Source organism: Macadamia integrifolia, chromosome 10, assembly GCF_013358625.1.
Source record: "Macadamia integrifolia cultivar HAES 741 chromosome 10, SCU_Mint_v3, whole genome shotgun sequence".
Lineage (NCBI taxonomy): Eukaryota > Viridiplantae > Streptophyta > Magnoliopsida > Proteales > Proteaceae > Macadamia > Macadamia integrifolia.
In genome coordinates, this window is record NC_056566.1 from 9,107,455 (window position 1) to 9,128,581 (window position 21,127).

A 21,127-nucleotide genomic window follows, 5' to 3' on the forward strand; every position below is an offset into this window, starting at 1 on the left:
GATGCCAAATTAAATGGATGAGAAGTGACTAACCTGGGGATTCTTAATCATTCTAAAAAACTTTAAATTTCAATGAAGCTAAAACATAAAATAAACTAAAATGCTAAGAATTTAGTAAACAAAGAAAGTCAAATACTTAAAAGTTCAAGGACTCAAAAAACTTTAAAGTTTAAAGACTCAAAATACGTCAAAGTTCTAAGACTCAAAGACTTTCAATCCAAATCAGTAATTAAATTAAAATCTTCTTCTTCATCTGCATTCTGTTGCTGGCTTGCATCATTTGGAGCTATGCCATAATCATCCTCAATGTTTTCATCATCACGAATATCCTCTTCACTCATCTCATCCACTTCTTCATCTGACGAATCCTCAAGCTCAACCCTCCTATCACGCCGGGTATAGCAAAGATTGGTTCCACTGGTAGATGCTGGAGCCCTCCTTGGTTTATTATGGCCTTGGTATGATGAAGATGCTCTAAGTGCTCTATCAACATCTCTCCAAGTGATATCATTCTCAGGATGCACTAATTCATCCTCTGATTCACCAATCATCCACTCACTACTCCAATTAAGATCATCGAGCAACAATGGATTATAGTTTCTACATTGTTCTTTTCTTTCTTGGAACCTTGCTTGAAGTCGGCGATTATATTGAATGTAGACAAGATCATTTAACCGCTGATGCTCTAACCTATTCCTCTTCTTGGTGTGCATCTGAAAAACATTAATAATATGAGGTTATCTACTTATCTTCAATAAAACCATATTAAGTGAAGTACATGTACTATTGTACTCAGAACTCAATAGTCAATACTCACAAATTCAAATGTGCTCCAATTGCGCTCACAACCAGAAGATGAGCAACAAAGACCAAGTATGCGCAATGCAAGCTTTGAAAGCTCAGAAGCAGTACTTCCATGTCGAGACCACCAAGAGACTATAAATATATAATATAAAAAAATAAGTTAAGTAAAAAATCAACATACAAAGTTCTAAACTAATTAGAACTTTAAAAGGAAATATGCTTACTAGGATTCAACTTGTCCCTTTGTCTAATCGCCATGTCCTTTGCAAAACTTTCTTGAACAGTGGTATACTTGTCAACCTGGACATTGATTTTATCTTGCAAGGTCTCATCAGGCACCAACCTTACAAGAACATCATTGAAGGCATCACTTGCTTTTTGAGCTAAGTCTAACTCATTATCAGGATTATCTGCTATTGCCTTAAAGATTTTGTTTGGATTGAGGAAAAAGGCAGCTAAATATATTGATCCATTCATCATAGTCTCACAACAGTGATCAACAATTGCTATGATTTTCTTTCATTTCCTTTCATCGTCTCCAAAATTTTTTTTGATGTTCTTCTTTGCCACTTGTATTGCCATATATACTTCAGGCATAGCAGGCAACTCATCACCATCTACAATCCTCAAGAGTTGAAGAAGAGGCCGTGATGCTCTTATACAATCCATCACACCATTCCAGAATGTTGTAGCAAACACAGTCTCAGAAGCTTTCTTCCCTGCCTCTGTAGATGCAAGCTTAGAACGGGACCATTCATCATCAACAAATAATTTTTTCAAAGATTCTTTGTGCTTGTATAAGCTCTGGAGTGTTAAAAAGGAAGAGGCAAATCTAGTCACTCCAGCCTTCACTAAGTCTTCTCCTGTTTTTTGCCTCATGGCTTCAAGAAGACGAGTGTGCCTGTAGATGAATGCAGTCAATTTCCTGCCCTTCGATATAACAGACGTATAAGAGCGTTATTTGCCTACTTCCTCCATCATAAGGTCTATGCAATGAGCTACACATGGACTCCAAAATAACCTCTTCCTTTTCTCCATTAGTAGCCGACCCGTTGCAACATAGTTGGAAGCATTATCAGAGACTACTTGAACCACATTATCTTCACCAATCTCCTCAACCTTACTATCAAGTAGCTTAAATAATATTTCAGCTGTTTGTGGTTGGCTAGATGCATCCACAGCCTCCAAAAAAAAAGTCCCCTCCGGACAGTTGACAAGAAAATTAATTAGGTGCCTTCCTCTCTTGTCTGTCCACCCATCTGACATGAGTGTGCACCCATGTTTCCTCCAATATCCTTGATACTTCACCATTAACTCATCAATTTTATCCTTTTCAGACTTCAATAGAGGCCCCCTATAGTCATGAATTGAAGGGGGCTTGATACCTGGTCCATATTGACCAATTGCCTCTACCAATTCCTCAAAACTCCTTAACTTCAAAGCATTAAATGGAACACCACTCTCATAAGCCCACCTTGCAAAGTAAGAACAAAGTTTATCTCTTTCTTCTTCTCCTCTTACTCAGTTCTCCATTGTTGTCTGATATGAACCTTTATCCCACCTATCTGCAACCACTTCTTCAGGAGTCCTCCTCACATGCTTATCCATGGGACCCCTTGTTGTTTGGATTGTGTTTGAATGATAGCTTTATTTCTTCTTGAAGTTGTCCCCATAGTTTTTAAGGCGCTGGTAAGTCGACGCCTTAGTAGCGCCTTGGCGCTGATGCGGTCTAGAGATGGTAAGGCAGTGCTCCGCCTCATGTGAAGTGGCGCCTTATGGGGTTTTATTTTTTATTTTTTTTAAACACATTTTAAAATTGCTTGATGAAGATTCCAAATATAGATTTTTTATTGGTAGGTGTATGGTTTTGTTAACACTTGAGATGTATGGTATCAACTTTACTCCAACAAAAATAACCAAAACAAACAAAACAAAAACCCGATTCACAAACAGGGTTTGGATTTTGTCAAGGGTTTTAAGAAAGGGCTTTGAGAAGGAATCAAGGAACAAGGAAGAACCATTGATCCAGGCAACCATTTTCCTCCGGCAGTGGTGAGCTTCATTCTTCTTTGACAGGAGTAGAAATATAGTGAATGACCTTAGGGCTTAGGCACTTATTTTGGCATCATAGAGGTAAGTATAGTAAATACTTGTATTTTTTATGTCTTCTTTTCTTTATATTTATAATTTTGTTTCATAATTATTCATTTATATTATATGTTAATATGATTGATGATTGATGATTGATGGTTGATGAAGATGAACTTAGTTTATTCACTTTATTGATTTATTTTCTTGATGAATATCTTACATTGGTATGAATATGAACTTTTAATATTTATTTAACATATGAGTAATAGGATTCAACTAGGATTTGAGCCAAATAGATTGGTTTTATAAAGAAAATTACAAAGGAACGCTTTAGTCGATAAGGTGACGCTTTATGCCCGCCTTATCACTAAGGCGCTCTGAAAGACCCTCAAACGCCTCCATCACCTTACCGCCTTAAAAACTATGGTTGTCCCAGAGCTAGGGATAGGAAATGAGACCCCCAAATCGAATACTATATTCTGTTGTGGTCCCGTTACTTCTGTAGGTCCATCACTAACATCCAAATCATCCAAACAATCAAGGTTCCTCTTCCTCTGGTTCTTCAAGATTGCATCTCTCATCTCTTTAGCAATTGCTTAAGTTGTTTTCACACACTTGGCTACATCTCCATAGCCACCAATAAGATGTTGCTTCAATCGTTTTATTCCTCCCTTGACATCCTTCCCACAATGGGTACACTTAATCCAATTTCTGTCTGATACGTCAGGCCAATACCCATATTTCCATCCAAGATCATTTGATTTAGCTCTCCTTTTTGGATCCTTGCTTGGATCAATCGTTGATTGTGCAGTAGCAGCAGTACTTGTATTTTCACCCCCACTGCTACCACCAATTGTTTCCATAGATGACTAGATGAGTGGATTCAACTTGTCTCTTTGTCTAAGACTGTAATGTGAAAAGGTAATCAGAATAAGAAGGTTGTAATCAGACTGTAATGTCTCCAAAATTATTTTAATAAATATGTTAAGCCCTAATGTTATTAAAAAAAACAAAAAAAAACTTGAACCTGCACTTATCAACCAACCAATCATCTTTGTCACCGTAGGAAGAAAAAAAAAAAAAAAAAAATAAAAATGGACTCCTTTATACATTACATATACATTACAAAAGCTTATCAGTATTGTTTTGTTCCATATTTTTGCCCTGATTTATCTTTCACCTATGAAAGAAGACAGAAAAAGAAAAAGGAACTTTAGGTATTATTTTTGGTAACATTTTTGGTTTTGCTTTTACAATTTACATCACTCTACTTATTGGTTCCTACTGTGATCAAGATATTCAAATTTCATCTTTTTTACTTCGATTTTATCTCTCCTTGTTAATCCTGGTATTTTTTATGCTCTTAATGTTCACATAGGTTTTCTGTTGGTGAAACTTAATTATTCATGAAGTTATGAAAACCTAAAGGTTTTGATATAAAAATTTGCTTTCCTTTTTAAAGCTTAAAGTTGGAGACATGCTGAAAGTTGAGACCTACAGTTGATGGTCTTCACCATTTCAATTTAGTAACTTGAATTTACCGTTCAAATCCCATTCACTACTTTTAGAAGATTGGTTTATTTTAGTTTCTGGCATGTTTTTCTTTCTCTTCTTGACCACTTCCTACGCCCCACCTTTCTCTTGCTTTATGATCTCTTCTTTTTGTGTAATTTTGTTATGCTTTATTACCTGTTGAGAATATCTCAAAGATTCCAAGTGAGTTACTGATGTGCATTTGCATGATTTTGCTATTACATTGCATAATTTTAATCTCTTATACCCACCCACCCCAATGTTTGCTATGTGCAGGGTGATGACCTTATTTATAGTATATGTGAAGCAATTGATGGAGAGAAGGATCCTAGATGTTTAATGCTCACTTTTCATCTTGTGGAAATTCTTGCACAAGTATTTCCAGATCCCTCTGGTCCGCTAGCAACTTATGCTGAAGAAATTTTTGAGATTTTGAGTTCTTACTTTCCCATCCATTTCACACATGTAAGTATACTACTGAAAGAATACCATGGTTTTGTCATGACAGTCCCTTGGTTCCCCTAAATTTATCATCTGGTTCTCTGGGCTTATTTTCTGCATCCTATAATATTTGGAAAGTAGTTGATATAAATTCTAAAACTTTCTTCTTTATTAATCTGAAAGAAAACCATCTCATATTTAAAAATTTTTTATAGCCTTTTGTGAACTGGCATGTTATACATGTTATGAAATTTGACTGGGTTTTTATGTGCTACTAGAGTTTCCTTGTTGGATTTGATTGGGTCTTATATGTCATTGTAATTAATTGAGCATCAACAATAGGTTCATGGGATTGTGGACTGGTTTGAAACATTTCATGTTTACTTCCTAATTCAGTTTAATTTGTCGATTAATACTATCCTGTCTAACCTGTGGGACCTTTTGTTCTCATTTAATACCGTTGACCTTTTGGTTATATACAACCCAAGGCTAGCCTGGGCCAGAATTGGTGCTGGGAGTGGTTAATCCAAGCCAAGTTGAGATAGAGATCGTCATGGGGAAGTCTGATCCACCAAGACACTGTTTATCTTGGCTGAACTTTGATTGGGATCATTTGGGATTTATCTAAATTTTAAGTATCAGTATCAGGTATTGTATCGAAAGGGTGATTTTAAAAGATGTACTGCATCTCGAAGAGATTGAGACACAAGAAATGCATGAAAATGCTATGGATACATGCAAAATACAATTTCGAAGCGTCAAACACCATAAGGAATATGTAAAATATATCATGTATAAAAAGAACAAGGTATGACGAGATAATTTTATTCAATTGTTTGGCATCCCTCCAGTGTTCTTCTCCCTTTAGTCAGTCCTAGGATCATCTACTCTTCAGAGTTGGGTAGAAATGCATCTGTGGCCTCCATCATCTTGAATGGGATCTGGTCCCCCCCAACCCCCTTGCCAATCTCTGGGCTGCCCTCCCCCTTTCCCCCCTGGCTATCAGGGAATCCCAGACAAAATCTCTTGGCTCCCCAGGTTGAGTTCATCCTCAGCTCGGGATTTAGTCAGATCTAGGGGTCCCACTATACCTAGGAACAAGTGTGTTTGGTTTAAAGGCCATATCCCTCACAACAGCTTCACTGCATGGCGTGCCCTCTATAACTGCCTCCCCACCCAAGCATTTCTTAGCTATCGACACATTTTTTATGTCCCCCCTTCTTGTTGTCATTTTGCTGTTATAGAAACGAAGATGTTGATCATCTTTTCTTCTCTTGCCCTTTCTCCTCAGTCATCTAGAAGAGGGTCCTTGGAAACTGTTTGCCTACTAGACGTGCTCTTCCTCTTAGTAGGGAATGGGTTTGGATTAGCATGACTTTTGGAGGTTAAACTATTTGTGATGCCATGGGAAAACTTGCCTTTTGTGCCACCATCAACCACATTTGGTGAAGCGCATTCTTTGTAGATGGACGTCTAATTCTAGATCCTTTGGCAAGATTTGGAATGCCATCTATTTTGAAGTTAGCTCTAAACTTGCTTTTCTCCATCATCATAGTGTTAGGGGTTCCCCAAGGAGCACACTCATTGTTATCTCCTAGGGTCTTCCCTCTATCTTATTACCCCTCTCTTCCCCTTGATGTTGGGTTTGTCCCTTTTGGTTTGTAATTGTTTTTCCCCCCTTCCCCCTTGGGGCTTCTCCCCTTACTTGGCTAGTTGTTAGCCTCCCCCTTTTCTTTCCCCTTTGTATGTTCCTTCCTTTTCTTCTCACTAATATATTTATTCATCCATTTTTTTTTAATTCAATTGGTTATGTATAAAGGATGAGGTTTCTTACATGTGCTAATACCATAAGAGCTGCGGGTTGGTTCAAACTCATAGTTGGAAGTGGTCTTTGATGGTATTGTGACCATGGTTGAAAATATCATAATTTTTTTTTTTTCTAAAAAATTAGAAAAAATCGGAAAAAAGCAATATATCCATAGTGTATTACATATATTACATGTAACTTCCAGACAACATTGGATCCCTTTGCTTCAATGGATCAGTAAATCTTTATTTATGGAAATAGGTTCTTTTAGAGTTTTTAAGGTATGTATCGATTAGTATTGAACAGTATCTGTAAGCATCGAGCCATATCGACCGATATGATATGGTGCAATACAATTTTTTTTTTTTTTAAATAAAAAGTACTATATCGGTAAGTATCCAGCCATATAGGTAAGTATCGACCGATACAATACAATACAATTTTTTTAATCATAAGTACTGTATCGGATACATATCGTACTGTTACCTTAAAGATATGCGTTGGTGATTGTTGGACAATACAGACAACAACAGCTCAGCCTTATCCAAACTAAATGGGGTCGGCTACATGGATCCAAGTTAAGGGGGAAAAAACAACATTGGGACATACCACTTACGAACAATTGGCACTCCAATTAGATGCCATACTAGGTTGAAGACCTATCTTTTGCATGTCTCTCCTTACCAACTAATCAATGGTCATTTTCGGCCTGCCCCTAGTCCTTTTAGCTTCATCCATCTGAATCTGATCACTCCTTTGTATGGGGGCGGGACATGTCCAAACCATCTTAATCGACATTCTCTGAGCTTATCTTGAATTGGGTAACTCCCAAATCAGCTCTAACCCGGTCATTCCTCACTATCTCTCTAAGTTTTGCCGCATATCCATCTCAACATCCTCATATCTGCCACACCCAACTTCTCTATATTATGCTTCTTGACTGCCCAACATTCCACACCATACATCATAGCTGGTCTTATGACTGTCCGGTTGAATTTTCCTTTGAGCTTTAGAGGAATACGTTGATTACACAGCACTTCAGACTCCCCTCTCCACTTCATCTACCCTACATTAATTCTGTGGGAAACATCGTTGTCTGTGGGAAACATCGTTGTTAATCTCACCTTCCTTGTTTAAGGTAGAGCCCAAATATTTGAAATAGTCACTTTGCGGGTTCTCCCTCCCCTCAATTTTCACCCTTTGCTATCAGTCCTCAATCGACTAAAGTTACGCGTTATATACTCCGTCTTCATTCTACTTATCTTAAGACCTCTCAATTCCTAAGTAGATCGCCGTAATTCCAAATTATTATTAATCCCTGCCATTGTTTCACCCACCAGAACAATATCATCAGCAAAAAGCATACACCACGGTATCTCTTATTGGATATTCTTGGTTAGATCGTCCATGATTAGCTTAAATAGATAAGGGCTAAGTCCCTTGATATGACCTGATAGTAATTGGCATCCCTCCAGTGTTCTTCTCCCTTTAGTCAGTCCTAGGATCATCTACTCTTCAGAGTTGGGTAGAAATGCATCTGTGGCCTCCATCATCTTGAATGGGATCTGGTCCCCCCCAACCCCCTTGCCAATCTCTGGGCTGCCCTCCCCCTTTCCCCCCTGGCTATCAGGGAATCCCAGACAAAATCTCTTGGCTCCCCAGGTTGAGTTCATCCTCAGCTCGGGATTTAGTCAGATCTAGGGGTCCCACTATACCTAGGAACAAGTGTGTTTGGTTTAAAGGCCATATCCCTCACAACAGCTTCACTGCATGGCGTGCCCTCTATAACTGCCTCCCCACCCAAGCATTTCTTAGCTATCGACACATTTTTTATGTCCCCCCTTCTTGTTGTCATTTTTCTGTTATAGAAACGAAGATGTTGATCATCTTTTCTTCTCTTGCCCTTTCTCCTCAGTCATCTAGAAGAGGGTCCTTGGAAACTGTTTGCCTACTAGACGTGCTCTTCCTCTTAGTAGGGAATGGGTTTGGATTAGCATGACTTTTGGAGGTTAAACTATTTGTGATGCCATGGGAAAACTTGCCTTTTGTGCCACCATCAACCACATTTGGTGAAGCGCATTCTTTGTAGATGGACGTCTAATTCTAGATCCTTTGGCAAGATTTGGAATGCCATCTATTTTGAAGTTAGCTCTAAACTTGCTTTTCTCCATCATCATAGTGTTAGGGGTTCCCCAAGGAGCACACTCATTGTTATCTCCTAGGGTCTTCCCTCTATCTTATTACCCCTCTCTTCCCCTTGATGTTGGGTTTGTCCCTTTTGGTTTGTAATTGTTTTTCCCCCCTTCCCCCTTGGGGCTTCTCCCCTTACTTGGCTAGTTGTTAGCCTCCCCCTTTTCTTTCCCCTTTGTATGTTCCTTCCTTTTCTTCTCACTAATATATTTATTCATCCATTTTTTTTTTATTCAATTGGTTATGTATAAAGGATGAGGTTTCTTACATGTGCTAATACCATAAGAGCTGCGGGTTGGTTCAAACTCATAGTTGGAAGTGGTCTTTGATGGTATTGTGACCATGGTTGAAAATATCATAATTTTTTTTTTTTCTAAAAAATTAGAAAAAATCGGAAAAAAGCAATATATCCATAGTGTATTACATATATTACATGTAACTTCCAGACAACATTGGATCCCTTTGCTTCAATGGATCAGTAAATCTTTATTTATGGAAATAGGTTCTTCTAGAGTTTTTAAGGTATGTATCGATTAGTATTGAACAGTATCTGTAAGCATCGAGCCATATCGACCGATATGATATGGTGCAATACAATTTTTTTTTTTTTTAAATAAAAAGTACTATATCGGTAAGTATCCAGCCATATAGGTAAGTATCGACCGATACAATACAATACAATTTTTTTAATCATAAGTACTGTATCGGATACATATCGTACTGTTACCTTAAAGATATGCGTTGGTGATTGTTGGACAATACAGACAACAACAGCTCAGCCTTATCCAAACTAAATGGGGTCGGCTACATGGATCCAAGTTAAGGGGGAAAAAACAACATTGGGACATCCCACTTACGAACAATTGGCACTCCAATTAGATGCCATACTAGGTTGAAGACCTATCTTTTGCATGTCTCTCCTTACCAACTAATCAATGGTCATTTTCGGCCTGCCCCTAGTCCTTTTAGCTTCATCCATCTGAATCTGATCACTCCTTTGTATGGGGGCGGGACATGTCCAAACCATCTTAATCGACATTCTCTGAGCTTATCTTGAATTGGGTAACTCCCAAATCAGCTCTAACCCGGTCATTCCTCACTATCTCTCTAAGTTTTGCCGCATATCCATCTCAACATCCTCATATCTGCCACACCCAACTTCTCTATATTATGCTTCTTGACTGCCCAACATTCCACACCATACATCATAGCTGGTCTTATGACTGTCCGGTTGAATTTTCCTTTGAGCTTTAGAGGAATACGTTGATTACACAGCACTTCAGACTCCCCTCTCCACTTCATCTACCCTACATTAATTCTGTGGGAAACATCGTTGTCTGTGGGAAACATCGTTGTTAATCTCACCTTCCTTGTTTAAGGTAGAGCCCAAATATTTGAAATAGTCACTTTGCGGGTTCTCCCTCCCCTCAATTTTCACCCTTTGCTATCAGTCCTCAATCGACTAAAGTTACGCGTTATATACTCCGTCTTCATTCTACTTATCTTAAGACCTCTCAATTCCTAAGTAGATCGCCGTAATTCCAAATTATTATTAATCCCTGCCATTGTTTCACCCACCAGAACAATATCATCAGCAAAAAGCATACACCACGGTATCTCTTATTGGATATTCCTGGTTAGATCGTCCATGATTAGCTTAAATAGATAAGGGCTAAGTCCCTTGATATGACCTGATAGTAATTGGGTACTCATCGCCTTGACCTCCCGCAGATTTCACACTGGTCACCATCCCCATACATGCCTATAATTATATTCATGGTATTTTCTTGACACCCCTTTCTTCTCTAATACATGCCAGATTAAATCTTTGGGAACTCTGTCGTAGGCCTTTTCTAGATCGATTAATATCTTATGGAGATCCCTCTTATTAGTTCTAGATTTTTCCATATGCCTCCTAAGAAGGTAAATCGCTTCCGTTGTGGATCTCCCAGGCATAACACCGAGTTGGTTCCATGAGATACTAGTTTCTCTTTTTATGCAAACTTCTATTACCTTCTTCCATAATCTTATAGTATGACTCATAAGTTTTATGTCTTATAGTTATTGTAGCATTGGATATCGCCTTTATTTTTGTAGATTGGAACAACAATACTTCTCGTGCTCAAAATCTTGTTAAACAACTTGTTCAACGAAATAACCCCACATGGCCCCAAACTCTTCTACACTTCAATTGGGACCTCATCCAAACTTGGTGTCTTTTTCCGTACCTTCATCTTTTTTAGAGTTTCCTTAACCTTGTTCACTCCTATCTTACGTGCATATCTATGATGCATGTTGTCAAGCAGGATACTTGAACCATTCCTACTAGGGCTGTCTCCATCAAGTAAGTCACAGAAATACTCATCCCATCTCCTCCAAGCACTCTACCATCATCACTCTTAATACATTGAACATGATCGAGATCCTTGCTCTTCCTTTCTCGTATTTTAGCTATTTTATAAATAGCCTTTTCCCCTTCTTTGGTATTTAGATTGTTGTACAAGTCATCATATTTTCTTGCCCTTGCTTTCCTCACAATTCCTAGCCTCATTGTTGGCAGCCTTATATCTTTCTTTATCTTCAACCTCCCTGGTTCTTTTCCAAATCTTAAAAATATCCTTCTTAATCTTGATGGCTGCCTGGACTTCCACTGCCGGACAATACAGTATGATAATTAAATCCTGGGGGAGGGTTTGCTATGATGCCATTGTGCAGTTTAGGGTTACGAATTATCCAATAGGGGTGGGAATCTAATGAGGAGAGAGGGTGTGGAGTGTAGGTTGCAATGTGGGAGGGTGTGTGCAGGAATCCGCACACTAGCGTTGTGCGGTTCCTTTTCTCTTAAATCCTTGGACTTATCTGATCCTTGAGTCCAATCCTTGAACCTTGATCCTTTCCGGTGATGGCACAAGCAAAGAGTTTTTAGTGCACATCTGCCCCTCCCCAGACCCTGCAGTAGAAGGAGCCTCGTGCTTATGGACATTAGACACTAAAATATCAAAGGGAAGCAAAATGGACATGTATTGAAGTGGTAGAATAACAATTATGACACATGCTGTGACAGAAGAGATTGCCATATAGACGATGGAGTGTAACAGTGGAGCAGGATTCTTTTAGTTTTGGAAGTTAATCTGAGTGGACTAGTATCAATCACCGCAGAGATTTCTGTAATATCCTGTTTGTTTCTAAGTGAGAGCCACACAAAAGGAAAATTTTTAGGCAAGATATATAGATATAATTTTTAAACACTGATTTTAGCTGTAAATTTTTGTTCGACATGGTTTTTACCTGGGAACAGATGGCACCAAAATTGAAATCTCTAAAAGAGAATCAAGAATTGCAGCCAGGAAAGTCTCAGCGATGTGGGGCTTGGAAAGAAGATTTTTTAAGCAGAGTTGGATGCATTTTATCAAAAACAAGACGAGCAGTGTTTGTAAAGATGGAATGGTCTCTGTAATGATCAGTTGCCACCTGATGGTACCGATGTTCTGGAAGTGTCCATACCATTTTGGTGGTGGAGAAGCAACGAAAAGGATACGAAGAAGCTCAGCCTTATCGCAACTTAATGGGGTTGTCTAGGAGCAACGAAAAGGATAAAATGTTAATAATTAAAAAAATATGGCCAATGGAGTCCCACCCAATTTTACGGATCAAACATACAATATAGCACTGGATTCGGCAATTTCATAGGAAAGGATTCCCAGAGAGATTTTGGTGACTCGACCAAATCAGATTCAGAGGGCATGAGAGTTGAGTCAGAGATCTATGGGGACCTGGCCAGCTTTGAAGCGACGAAGAGAGATTTCTCTCTGCAGTAAGGTGTTGCAACTGACTAGAAATTAATTCTGGTCAAATTCAGGCTTTTGTAATAAACAGAGAGATAATTTCTGAAATTAGAACCAAGTTGCAAGGATAGTGATTGTACAAACTAACCTTAGTCTAAAAACAGATCTCTCAACTGGACTGATTTATAGGTTCAGTTAGATGACAATGTAAATAGACACTAAAAGATTGCGTTTAATGGAAAATTTTCTTACATGTAATTGATAACATAGAACTACTAAACAGACCTTCTACCTTCAAATAAAATTGAAGAACATAATTGATGACATGGAGACACTAGAAAGTAAGTGCAGTAACAAAACAGCGACAACATGATTCCAATTCACGATCTATCAAAAAAATAAATAAAAAGAAGACGATAAAGGTACCACTTCGCGACGCTGTGACACAGATTTTCCACACAAAGTCCCCCACTTCCCACAACATTCTGAAAACCAATTTTCTATCACAGTAGACCAGTATGTGCTTTACAATGCCTAGCAGTGGTTATATCTACAGAAAATGAATCCTACCTCTGATAGAAATTTAAATTATACTCAATTTCCTGTCTTAGACTCTTAGTAACTAGATTAGATCTTGACTAGGGCCAACATGACTGTAGCTTCTTTAAAAATGGAGGCGTTAGTGTAACATGACTTTAACTTCTATAAGTAATGAAGGCATTAGAGAAATAGGAAATCAATAATAAAAATCCATAATCCATAGGACAATGGCTGTTTAATGCTATAAAGAAGCGCGCCACCACCCCCCCCCCCCCCCCCCAAAAAAAAAAAAAAATAATAATAATAATAATTACAGCCAACTATAAATGTCAAAATTTAAGGAAAACTCAAGCAGCCAAAACCATATCGGAGATTAGAAACAACCCCACATAACATCAATAGTGATCCCAAAAGAAATGATCTGGAAACCTGGCAATTCCACTCACCCATAAAGGGGTCCAGGTGTTGGACCCCAACTAGCCAGTTCAATCATGGGTTTGTGATCAGTGTCAAACACTTTTGACTACAAGATGTACTGTTGGGATTTTAACTTAAAATCTCTTTGGGTGTTGATTAATTATAAACTAATATAATATTTTCTGAAAATAAAGTTCAAAACTTTATTTCTTTAACTTCTGACAATGAGGACAGACAAAGAACATGCATTGACCAATTATAATGAGAGAAGGGAGGAAAGAGGTAACATTCACTTGGACCATTCTTATTGCTTTGATAGTTTTGGTTGCAAACCATCTACTCTTATGAAAAATGCACAAGTATTAGTTTTAGCGAGACCAATAGTCAAGGTTTTTGGCAAAATGTACTCTCTTGTATTGTTAGTCTTATATAAGGGCTACCTACTCACTTGGTGTATATACGTTCTCATTCTCATTTTGCAGTCATAACCAAAACCAAGATGGACATTCCATTTTTTATTTTTTTTGTTTTATATCTTAATGTCAACAATATGTAATGGTACTTGCATATTATATTCATTTCTGGTCACAATGTGTCTATTTTCTTCTCCTTTTCCTGTGCTGCTGCATTTGTTAGGTCTATGATTTTGTTCTTTACTTAATGCAGCCGAAAAGTGATGATCTCTATGTTAAAAGGGATGATCTTTCAAGGGCGCTAATGGTATGTACGATGATATGACATATTTAGCGATTTTAATGTAAGGTTTCAATGTCCTTGTCTGACAAATAAATGCTGTATGTTTGTGTGTAACTGTGTATATAATGCATACATGCGTGTGGCATGCGCACATGTGCATATGTTTGCTATTTACCTGTTTATATTTATCCTAGGCTTCCTCTCTTTTTTTCTTTTTTGGCTGAATAATAAATTCATTACGAAAAGGGAAAGCAGGGGCGATATAGGAAGGGAGACCCCAGGACACAACAATGAGCATTTTCCTTGGGGAATCATGCAGTAATAACTGTAGAGAAACTTATGCCATATGAATGGAGGAGAAACCTTGTGATCTTCAATTTATAAATGAAGATGATATTCAAAGCACTAATAACTGTAGAGAAATTTATGAATCATACTATGAAATAATGGGAGAGAGTATTTGAAACCTGCCTGGGACAAGAAACTAATATTTCAGATAACCAATTTGGTTTTATGTCATGAAGATCAGCTAGTGAAACTATTTATTTTCTTAGGAGATTGTTGGAAAGATTTGGAGAATGTAAGAAGGATCTCCATATGGTCTTTACAGCCACTGCTTTGATTTTCTCCACTTTGTGAACCTGATAACCATTGGAGGTAGTGAGCTTGGTGATAGAGTTTAGGTTGTTCCTGGCTTTTATTGATCGGTGGGAAGTAAGCAGTGTTGGAGTCACCAAGCTCCAGCCAATTAATCCTGGATTTTTGTCTCATAAAGCTCTCCTCTTGAGCAAGAAGGGTGGAGAGGTGGGCTGCCTCAATTGTTCACGAGTTACTGTTCACTATTCACTATTCACGTGAACAGTATTTTGGGTCCTAATTTTCCTATTTTTTATTTTCTGTTTTGTCTTGGACTGCAAGATATTAGGTGTGGAAGCTTCTAGGAGATTTTTGGTGATTTGTTTCCCTTTTAATGATTGAGTTTTGTTTCCTTTTCTTGGGTCTTTCTTATTGACCAAATATTTGTTTTAAGTTTTAGGAAGGTTAGTTATCTAGAAGTTTCTCTTTCTTTGCTTTTGGATTTCTTCTTCTCCAAGGAAGAAAACTTTCATTTTTCTTACACCTATTTTGTGAATGTAGGCCAAAGCTATATATATGGCCCTTCGTCGATTGTAATAAAAAAGTAGTTGAATAAAGTTATCTGTGAGCTTTGCTTGCTGTTATGACCTGAGAAAGGTTTGTTCGTCAACTGAGAGTGTTGAGGGTGAGAGATCCAGGCCCCTATTCCCCTCTTTCTATTCCATCGATCTACTTCTTCCCCATAGTACAGTTTTATATTTTCTCTTTGCATACTTGGGCTTATCTGAAACCTATTGAAGCCTTCTTTGAAGTCCTCAGTTGGCTGCTGCTCTGCTGTTGATATGAGACACAAGGAAGCTTTCAGTACTGCAGATCTGGAGACTTCTGGACAACAAGTTGCATCCCCAGATCTCCTCATCTCCTGTAGCTGCTGCTACTGCAACTGCAACTTGAACAAAAGTTTCCATTTTCATGCTATCTTCATAATTCACTACTCATCCGGCGGAGTCAGCTCAAATTTTGAGGGTTTGTTTGTCTATATAGACCTAAAATCACTCCAAATTTCAGGCCCAACTGATCCCTATGCAAGTGTCGACCTAAATCTGAGTCTACCGTTGAATCTTATCTACTAGATGGGGGCTTATGGTGCAGAGATGTGAACTGATGGGCACCCGACTGAGCTGACCGTTAGTAGGCCAGACCAAGCCCGTCTTGGTTTTCCCCGACTGAGCCCGACCCCTTACATATGGGAAATTCCTAATCTACCTAGAAGCCCAAACCACTTACACTAAAATTAGAAGTCCAAAATTGTAAAACCCCCTACCCACTATCCAAGGAAAAAATCTGGAAGTGACTGCATTAACTAATTTAACTTAATACAAATGGAATTGAAATTAATGCCTTAATGGGTTGAGAAATGGGTCAAAGAGAGAAACCTCACACGGTGGCTAAACGAAAGAGATGGTTGTAGCATTTCTGGGCCTTCCAGCCCACTTTAGATACGAATTTAGGGAAGGCCCGTTTAGAGCTAAACCCGCCCATTTAGCTCAACGGGCATTCACGGTGCAGGGCCTGAAAGTGTCAAGTCTGACCAAGCCCGACTGGTTGACACCCTTAGGACTGATACCATGGTAATTAGTTTGACATCACCCTTGTTTTGCAGTAAACGTAAAACTGTTCTGTATGCAATATGTAATATTTCCTATTCTACACATTGTTTACCAATATAAGACAATGTATGCTAGTAAAACAAGTAAATAGTGCATCCATGCCATGAAGAAACATAATATTGCTTAATTAGTTACGAGTTATGAGTTACAACATAGTGGCATAGATATAGAACAAAGTACAATGTACAAAACTACAAAATACAAGTAGAGTTTGCATAGAAGCTCAAGTCCAAGGTCTCCCAAGTCCCACCGTTAGAATGGTCATTTCTAATCTAGCAATGCCCCCAAAAAAAAAAATACAACTTGACCTCTTTTTTGGGCAAATCTGTTTTGATCCATGATTTGAGCATGGTAAATCCCCCAAACTTGTTGAAATGGGGAAGGTTAGAGGCGTCTTGTATGATAGATTATTTCTCCTTACTTAAATTGGGGAAAAAAAAGTTTCCAAGGCCTTTGGGTGCTCTTGGTTTCGTATCTCACTCGTGGTTTTGTTTGTAGGTTTAAAGGGGGGGGGGCGTATCAAGTGTATCTTACTTGTATCGGAAGGTATTGGTCTATATAGGAAAGTTACAATTTATGTTTTGAAATAAGCAATGATTGGTGCATATCATATTGATACCCATTGATACGTATGGGCTGATACGGTACGATACACACTTAAAATCTTGGTTTGGGGCATTGATAAATTATTATTTTATATATATTTTATGTTTAATTTTTTTCCTTTAAATTTATTTATATGACCATTTTATGGGTTTTCTTCCAACTTAATAGAAATAATGTGATTTCAAACTAGTTTTGATTGTAGTTTTCTTGGTGGCAAGAGTGTATTTAATGTTTAATCTAAAACAGAAATGTAAATTTATAACTTCAGAAGCAAATAACACCCTTTCAGCATTTGAACTGTGGTGCTAATCCATGCCTATTGAAAAGGCTAGATTTTGCTGTTTAATGTTTATTGCTTACATTGTATTTTGTAATAAGTTGTAAAACTTGTGATTAAACTCTCAAATATTGTGGAAAGCTTCCAGAATGGGTACATGTTTCTTTCCCTGTTGTAGTCTATTCTTCATATTATTTATGTCACATTACCCACAAAATATCTAATTGCAGTTGGTAACTTTGTTCACAGCTTGCATTCTCTTCAACTCCGTTTTATGAGCCTTTTGCTATCCCATTGCTTCTTGAAAAGCTATCTTCATCTCTGCCATCAGCAAAAGTAAGTGACTTTATATATATTTTCCCTGTTGGGGAAATTTCATTTACAGGTGCACTATTCTGAGCCAAGTGGCAAAATGATGTATTAATTCTGACCTTTGGATAGCCAAGTCTTGGTTTGGACTAGCCACATGTCAAATTTCAGCACTTAATTCAATCAAATACTCTCCCCTGTATTGGCATGTACACCTGTATATTTCAGCAGTCCGCATATGCCCATGCACCATTGTGTAGTCCCTAGATTTCACAGCTTTACTTTTTCCACCTGGTAATATCCATTTGGGCTGAAAGACATGTAGGCAGATTGATCTTGGGGTCTGTGCATCCAAAAATTGACATCCACATGGCAGATTTTTGGACCGTTCAGATAACTTTTGCCCTTTTTTTTTTTTCTGTTCAAAAGCTTTTTCCACCAAATACAACGATGATTTCTTTGGTTACAGGTTGATTCTTTGAAGTATCTCAGCTATTCTGCAACAAAGTATGGTGTGGATAGAATGGAAAAACATAGTGGAGCTATTTGGTTGTCTTTAAAGGATACAATTTTTTTGTCGTCAACAGAAAATGTTTTATCGTTGGCATCAGACTCTTCCAATGCTATGGGGCTCCAGGAGAATGAAGTTGTAAAAGAGGGTCTAATCTGTTTATATCATGTTATTTCGCAAAATGCTAGTTTATTTATAAATTTGATTGTTGAAGATGAAGCTGTTGAGATGATTTTCAGGTCTCTCACAAGTTGTAGAAGTTATAATAGTATTACTGTAGAAAACAGGAAGAAACTACATGCCCTTGGACGCATTATATCTGTTTCAGCAAAAGTCTCAAGTTATTCCTGTAGTAGGATTTTCCAAAGTTTCTTTGTCCGTTTGATGGACGTCCTTGGACTTTCATCGGATGGAAGTTGTTTTCTTTCTGAAGAATTGAATTCTGGGGCTCTTTATCTCTGCATTGAACTGCTTGCTGCATGCCAGAATTTGGTTTTAGACTCTGAAGAACCTGCTCTAGAATCTTTTTCAGTGGAAGACACTTGGTGCAACTTGCTTCGAAAATTTTCTGCTCCTCTGACTGATGCTCTCAGTTCTATTTTGGTGTCAAGTATGGATCAAGGTGTCTGTGAGGATATTTATTCTGGAGGTAAAATTTGATCTTTCCCTTCATTTTATAGGGTTATATTGTTTCTTTCCCTTCTGTTCCATTTTTGTAGTACTAGTGATTCTTTGGGAGTTCTCCTGGATATGCCATAAAGGAATTATAGGTGCGTGAATTATTATAATGTTTATGTCATGCACAATTAAAACTTTCAACATCGTTTGAGTAAGATATCAACTATAAACTACAAATAGCACCATTTAAACTATTTGTATCATGGAGAAAAGCAGATATAAATTCGCAAGTATAAAGCTGATATAAATGTGTTTAAACAAACTAGCGAAGCACATATATGCCATTGGAAAAGATCATGTAATGAGAAAAGGCAGATCATTTTCTATCACAAGCACTGTCTCTAATAAATGATTCTCTCCCTTTCCTCAAGCCTTTCCTTTGCTAATGAAGTGTAAAGCTTTACCTCTAGCTAATGGAAATTAGTCAATTAAAATGAGGTTGTCACCTTCATTGCATTCTGTTGGTGCTAGTGCTCAGTCATTTGTGCTGCATGCTTTCTAGTTGGGACCCTTCGCCGCTTGTTCTATGAGCCGAAAAGTGAAAACCCTCTTTATATGTAGACGCAGTAATAATTCATATGAGTCACTATGTAATTGCCAAATTTTCCTGAGAACATCCCAGATTGTTGATAATGCACGTTATCTCTTTCACTCATTTTTTCTTTGTTTTGTGTGTTTAATTTATATGCAAATTGTCATTGCTGCTGCACCATGGACAATAAATTTCACTGGCCATGTGTATCCTAGGTCTCCTTGGATCTCTGTATGATGATCCCTAGTTCCCTATTAAATGGTCATTGGCCTCAAATATAACCTCTGACCTCTGATTGCCAGAAAACTCACCCTATCTAGTGATCCAAGAATCACATGGCCAGTGACCATATATGAATGTCCATAGAAAAATAAATAAACTAGCATTTTATTAGAGACAGTGCTAATAAATTACTCACCCTATCTGGTGGATGTAAGTTCCGATGCTCTGATGGGGACGATCCCCGAGGCACTGTAGCAAGGCTACATCCCACATCGGTGAGACTTAGCCACCACCGCGGTCTATAAGTTGGGCCTTACCTTCCCCTGCTAGACTCGTTTATGTGGGTGTGCTGGCGTCTCAGTCTTGTAGTCGCAAATCTGGTATAGATCTCTGGAAGATAGATGGTGCTGTCTTGAGACCAAAAGGCATGACTGTCCATTGCATATGGTAGCCTGGAATGCAAAAAACTGTCTTTGGTCTATCTTCAGGGATAATTCCAAGGTGCCAAAAACCTGCTTTGAGGTCAAACTTGGAGAAAACAGTAGCATGGGCTAGTTGGAGAAGTAAAGCCGGTCGAGTTGGGAGAGAGAATTTTTCATCAGCCAAAAAGTGATTTAAAGGTCGATAATCAATCACCATTCTCAGTTTTCCTCGAATTTGCTTTGTTCTTTTATTCACATAAAATGCCTGGCATGCCCATGGGGAGAAAGTGGGTTCCAAAAGACTTTGGGACTGAAGTTGCTGAATCTCTTGGATAGCCAAAGAAAGATGTTTTGGATTGAGGCCTGGATGGCTAGCTTTTGTTGGATTGACATCTTCATTTTTCTTGAAAGGCAGTGTAATGAAGAAGTCAGGGTTCTGCATTCATAGGGATGCCAGGAGGGGTGGACTAGTCATTGGACATGGCTCTAATCTTTGGAAATTTTATGCAAAGTGGCCCACTTTAGGCTTTAACCCTTCTTTTCATGTTGGCCCACTTCTTCTATGTCGACCATTAGATCTATGGTTTTACACTAAGAGGCAAGTAAAGAAAATTACTATAATGTGAACCTATAAATCACCTGATAATGTTTTTAATTACTGTTGTGATTGAATGTCATGGAAACATGTTTGTATTATCTTTCTTAGTGTACTTATTCTAATGGAAAACTTTTTTTTTTTTTTGGTTTAATGAATAAAGAAATTCACTACCAAGGGAGAAGAATATACAAAAGAAAGGAGGGGGAGAGAGAGAGAGAGAGAGAGAGAGAGAGAGAGAGAGAGAGGAAAAAAAGGGGGGGCAATCAGTCACATGGGCTACAAGGATGGAAGGGGAGAGCCCTTACAATCCAGGAACCACACCAAAAACCAGCTAAAGGGGTGGGGGGCAGATGAAACATCAATGGGGGCAGGGGTCAGGGGGTAGGGGGCAGCAAGAAGAGAAGAGGGAAGACCCTAGGACA

The 21,127-nt window shown here is 38.2% G+C and overlaps 2 protein-coding genes across 2 annotated transcripts in view; one reads left to right on the forward strand and one right to left on the reverse strand.

The window, feature by feature from the left end:
- Positions 1–776: 776 nt before the first annotated feature.
- LOC122090586 lies at positions 777–1,430 on the reverse strand. The gene is made up of 2 exons (XM_042660228.1): positions 1,029–1,430; positions 777–936 (listed from the first exon to the last, which is right to left on the reverse strand). The coding sequence occupies exons 1-2, from the start codon at positions 1,282–1,284 to the stop codon at positions 800–802; spliced, it is 393 nt and encodes a 130-aa protein (XP_042516162.1). The 5' UTR covers positions 1,285–1,430; the 3' UTR covers positions 777–799.
- A 3,259-nt stretch (positions 1,431–4,689) lies between these two features.
- The window catches only part of LOC122091448 (MMS19 nucleotide excision repair protein homolog), a 56,949-nt gene continuing 40,511 nt past the window's right edge, over positions 4,690–21,127 (forward strand). Inside the window, exons 1-4 of the mRNA XM_042661401.1 lie at positions 4,690–4,893; positions 14,275–14,328; positions 17,683–17,769; positions 18,212–18,902. Of these exons, the coding sequence (XP_042517335.1) occupies positions 4,768–4,893; positions 14,275–14,328; positions 17,683–17,769; positions 18,212–18,902 (958 nt within the window). The 5' untranslated portion in view covers positions 4,690–4,767. The remainder of the gene's footprint in view (positions 4,894–14,274; positions 14,329–17,682; positions 17,770–18,211; positions 18,903–21,127) is intronic.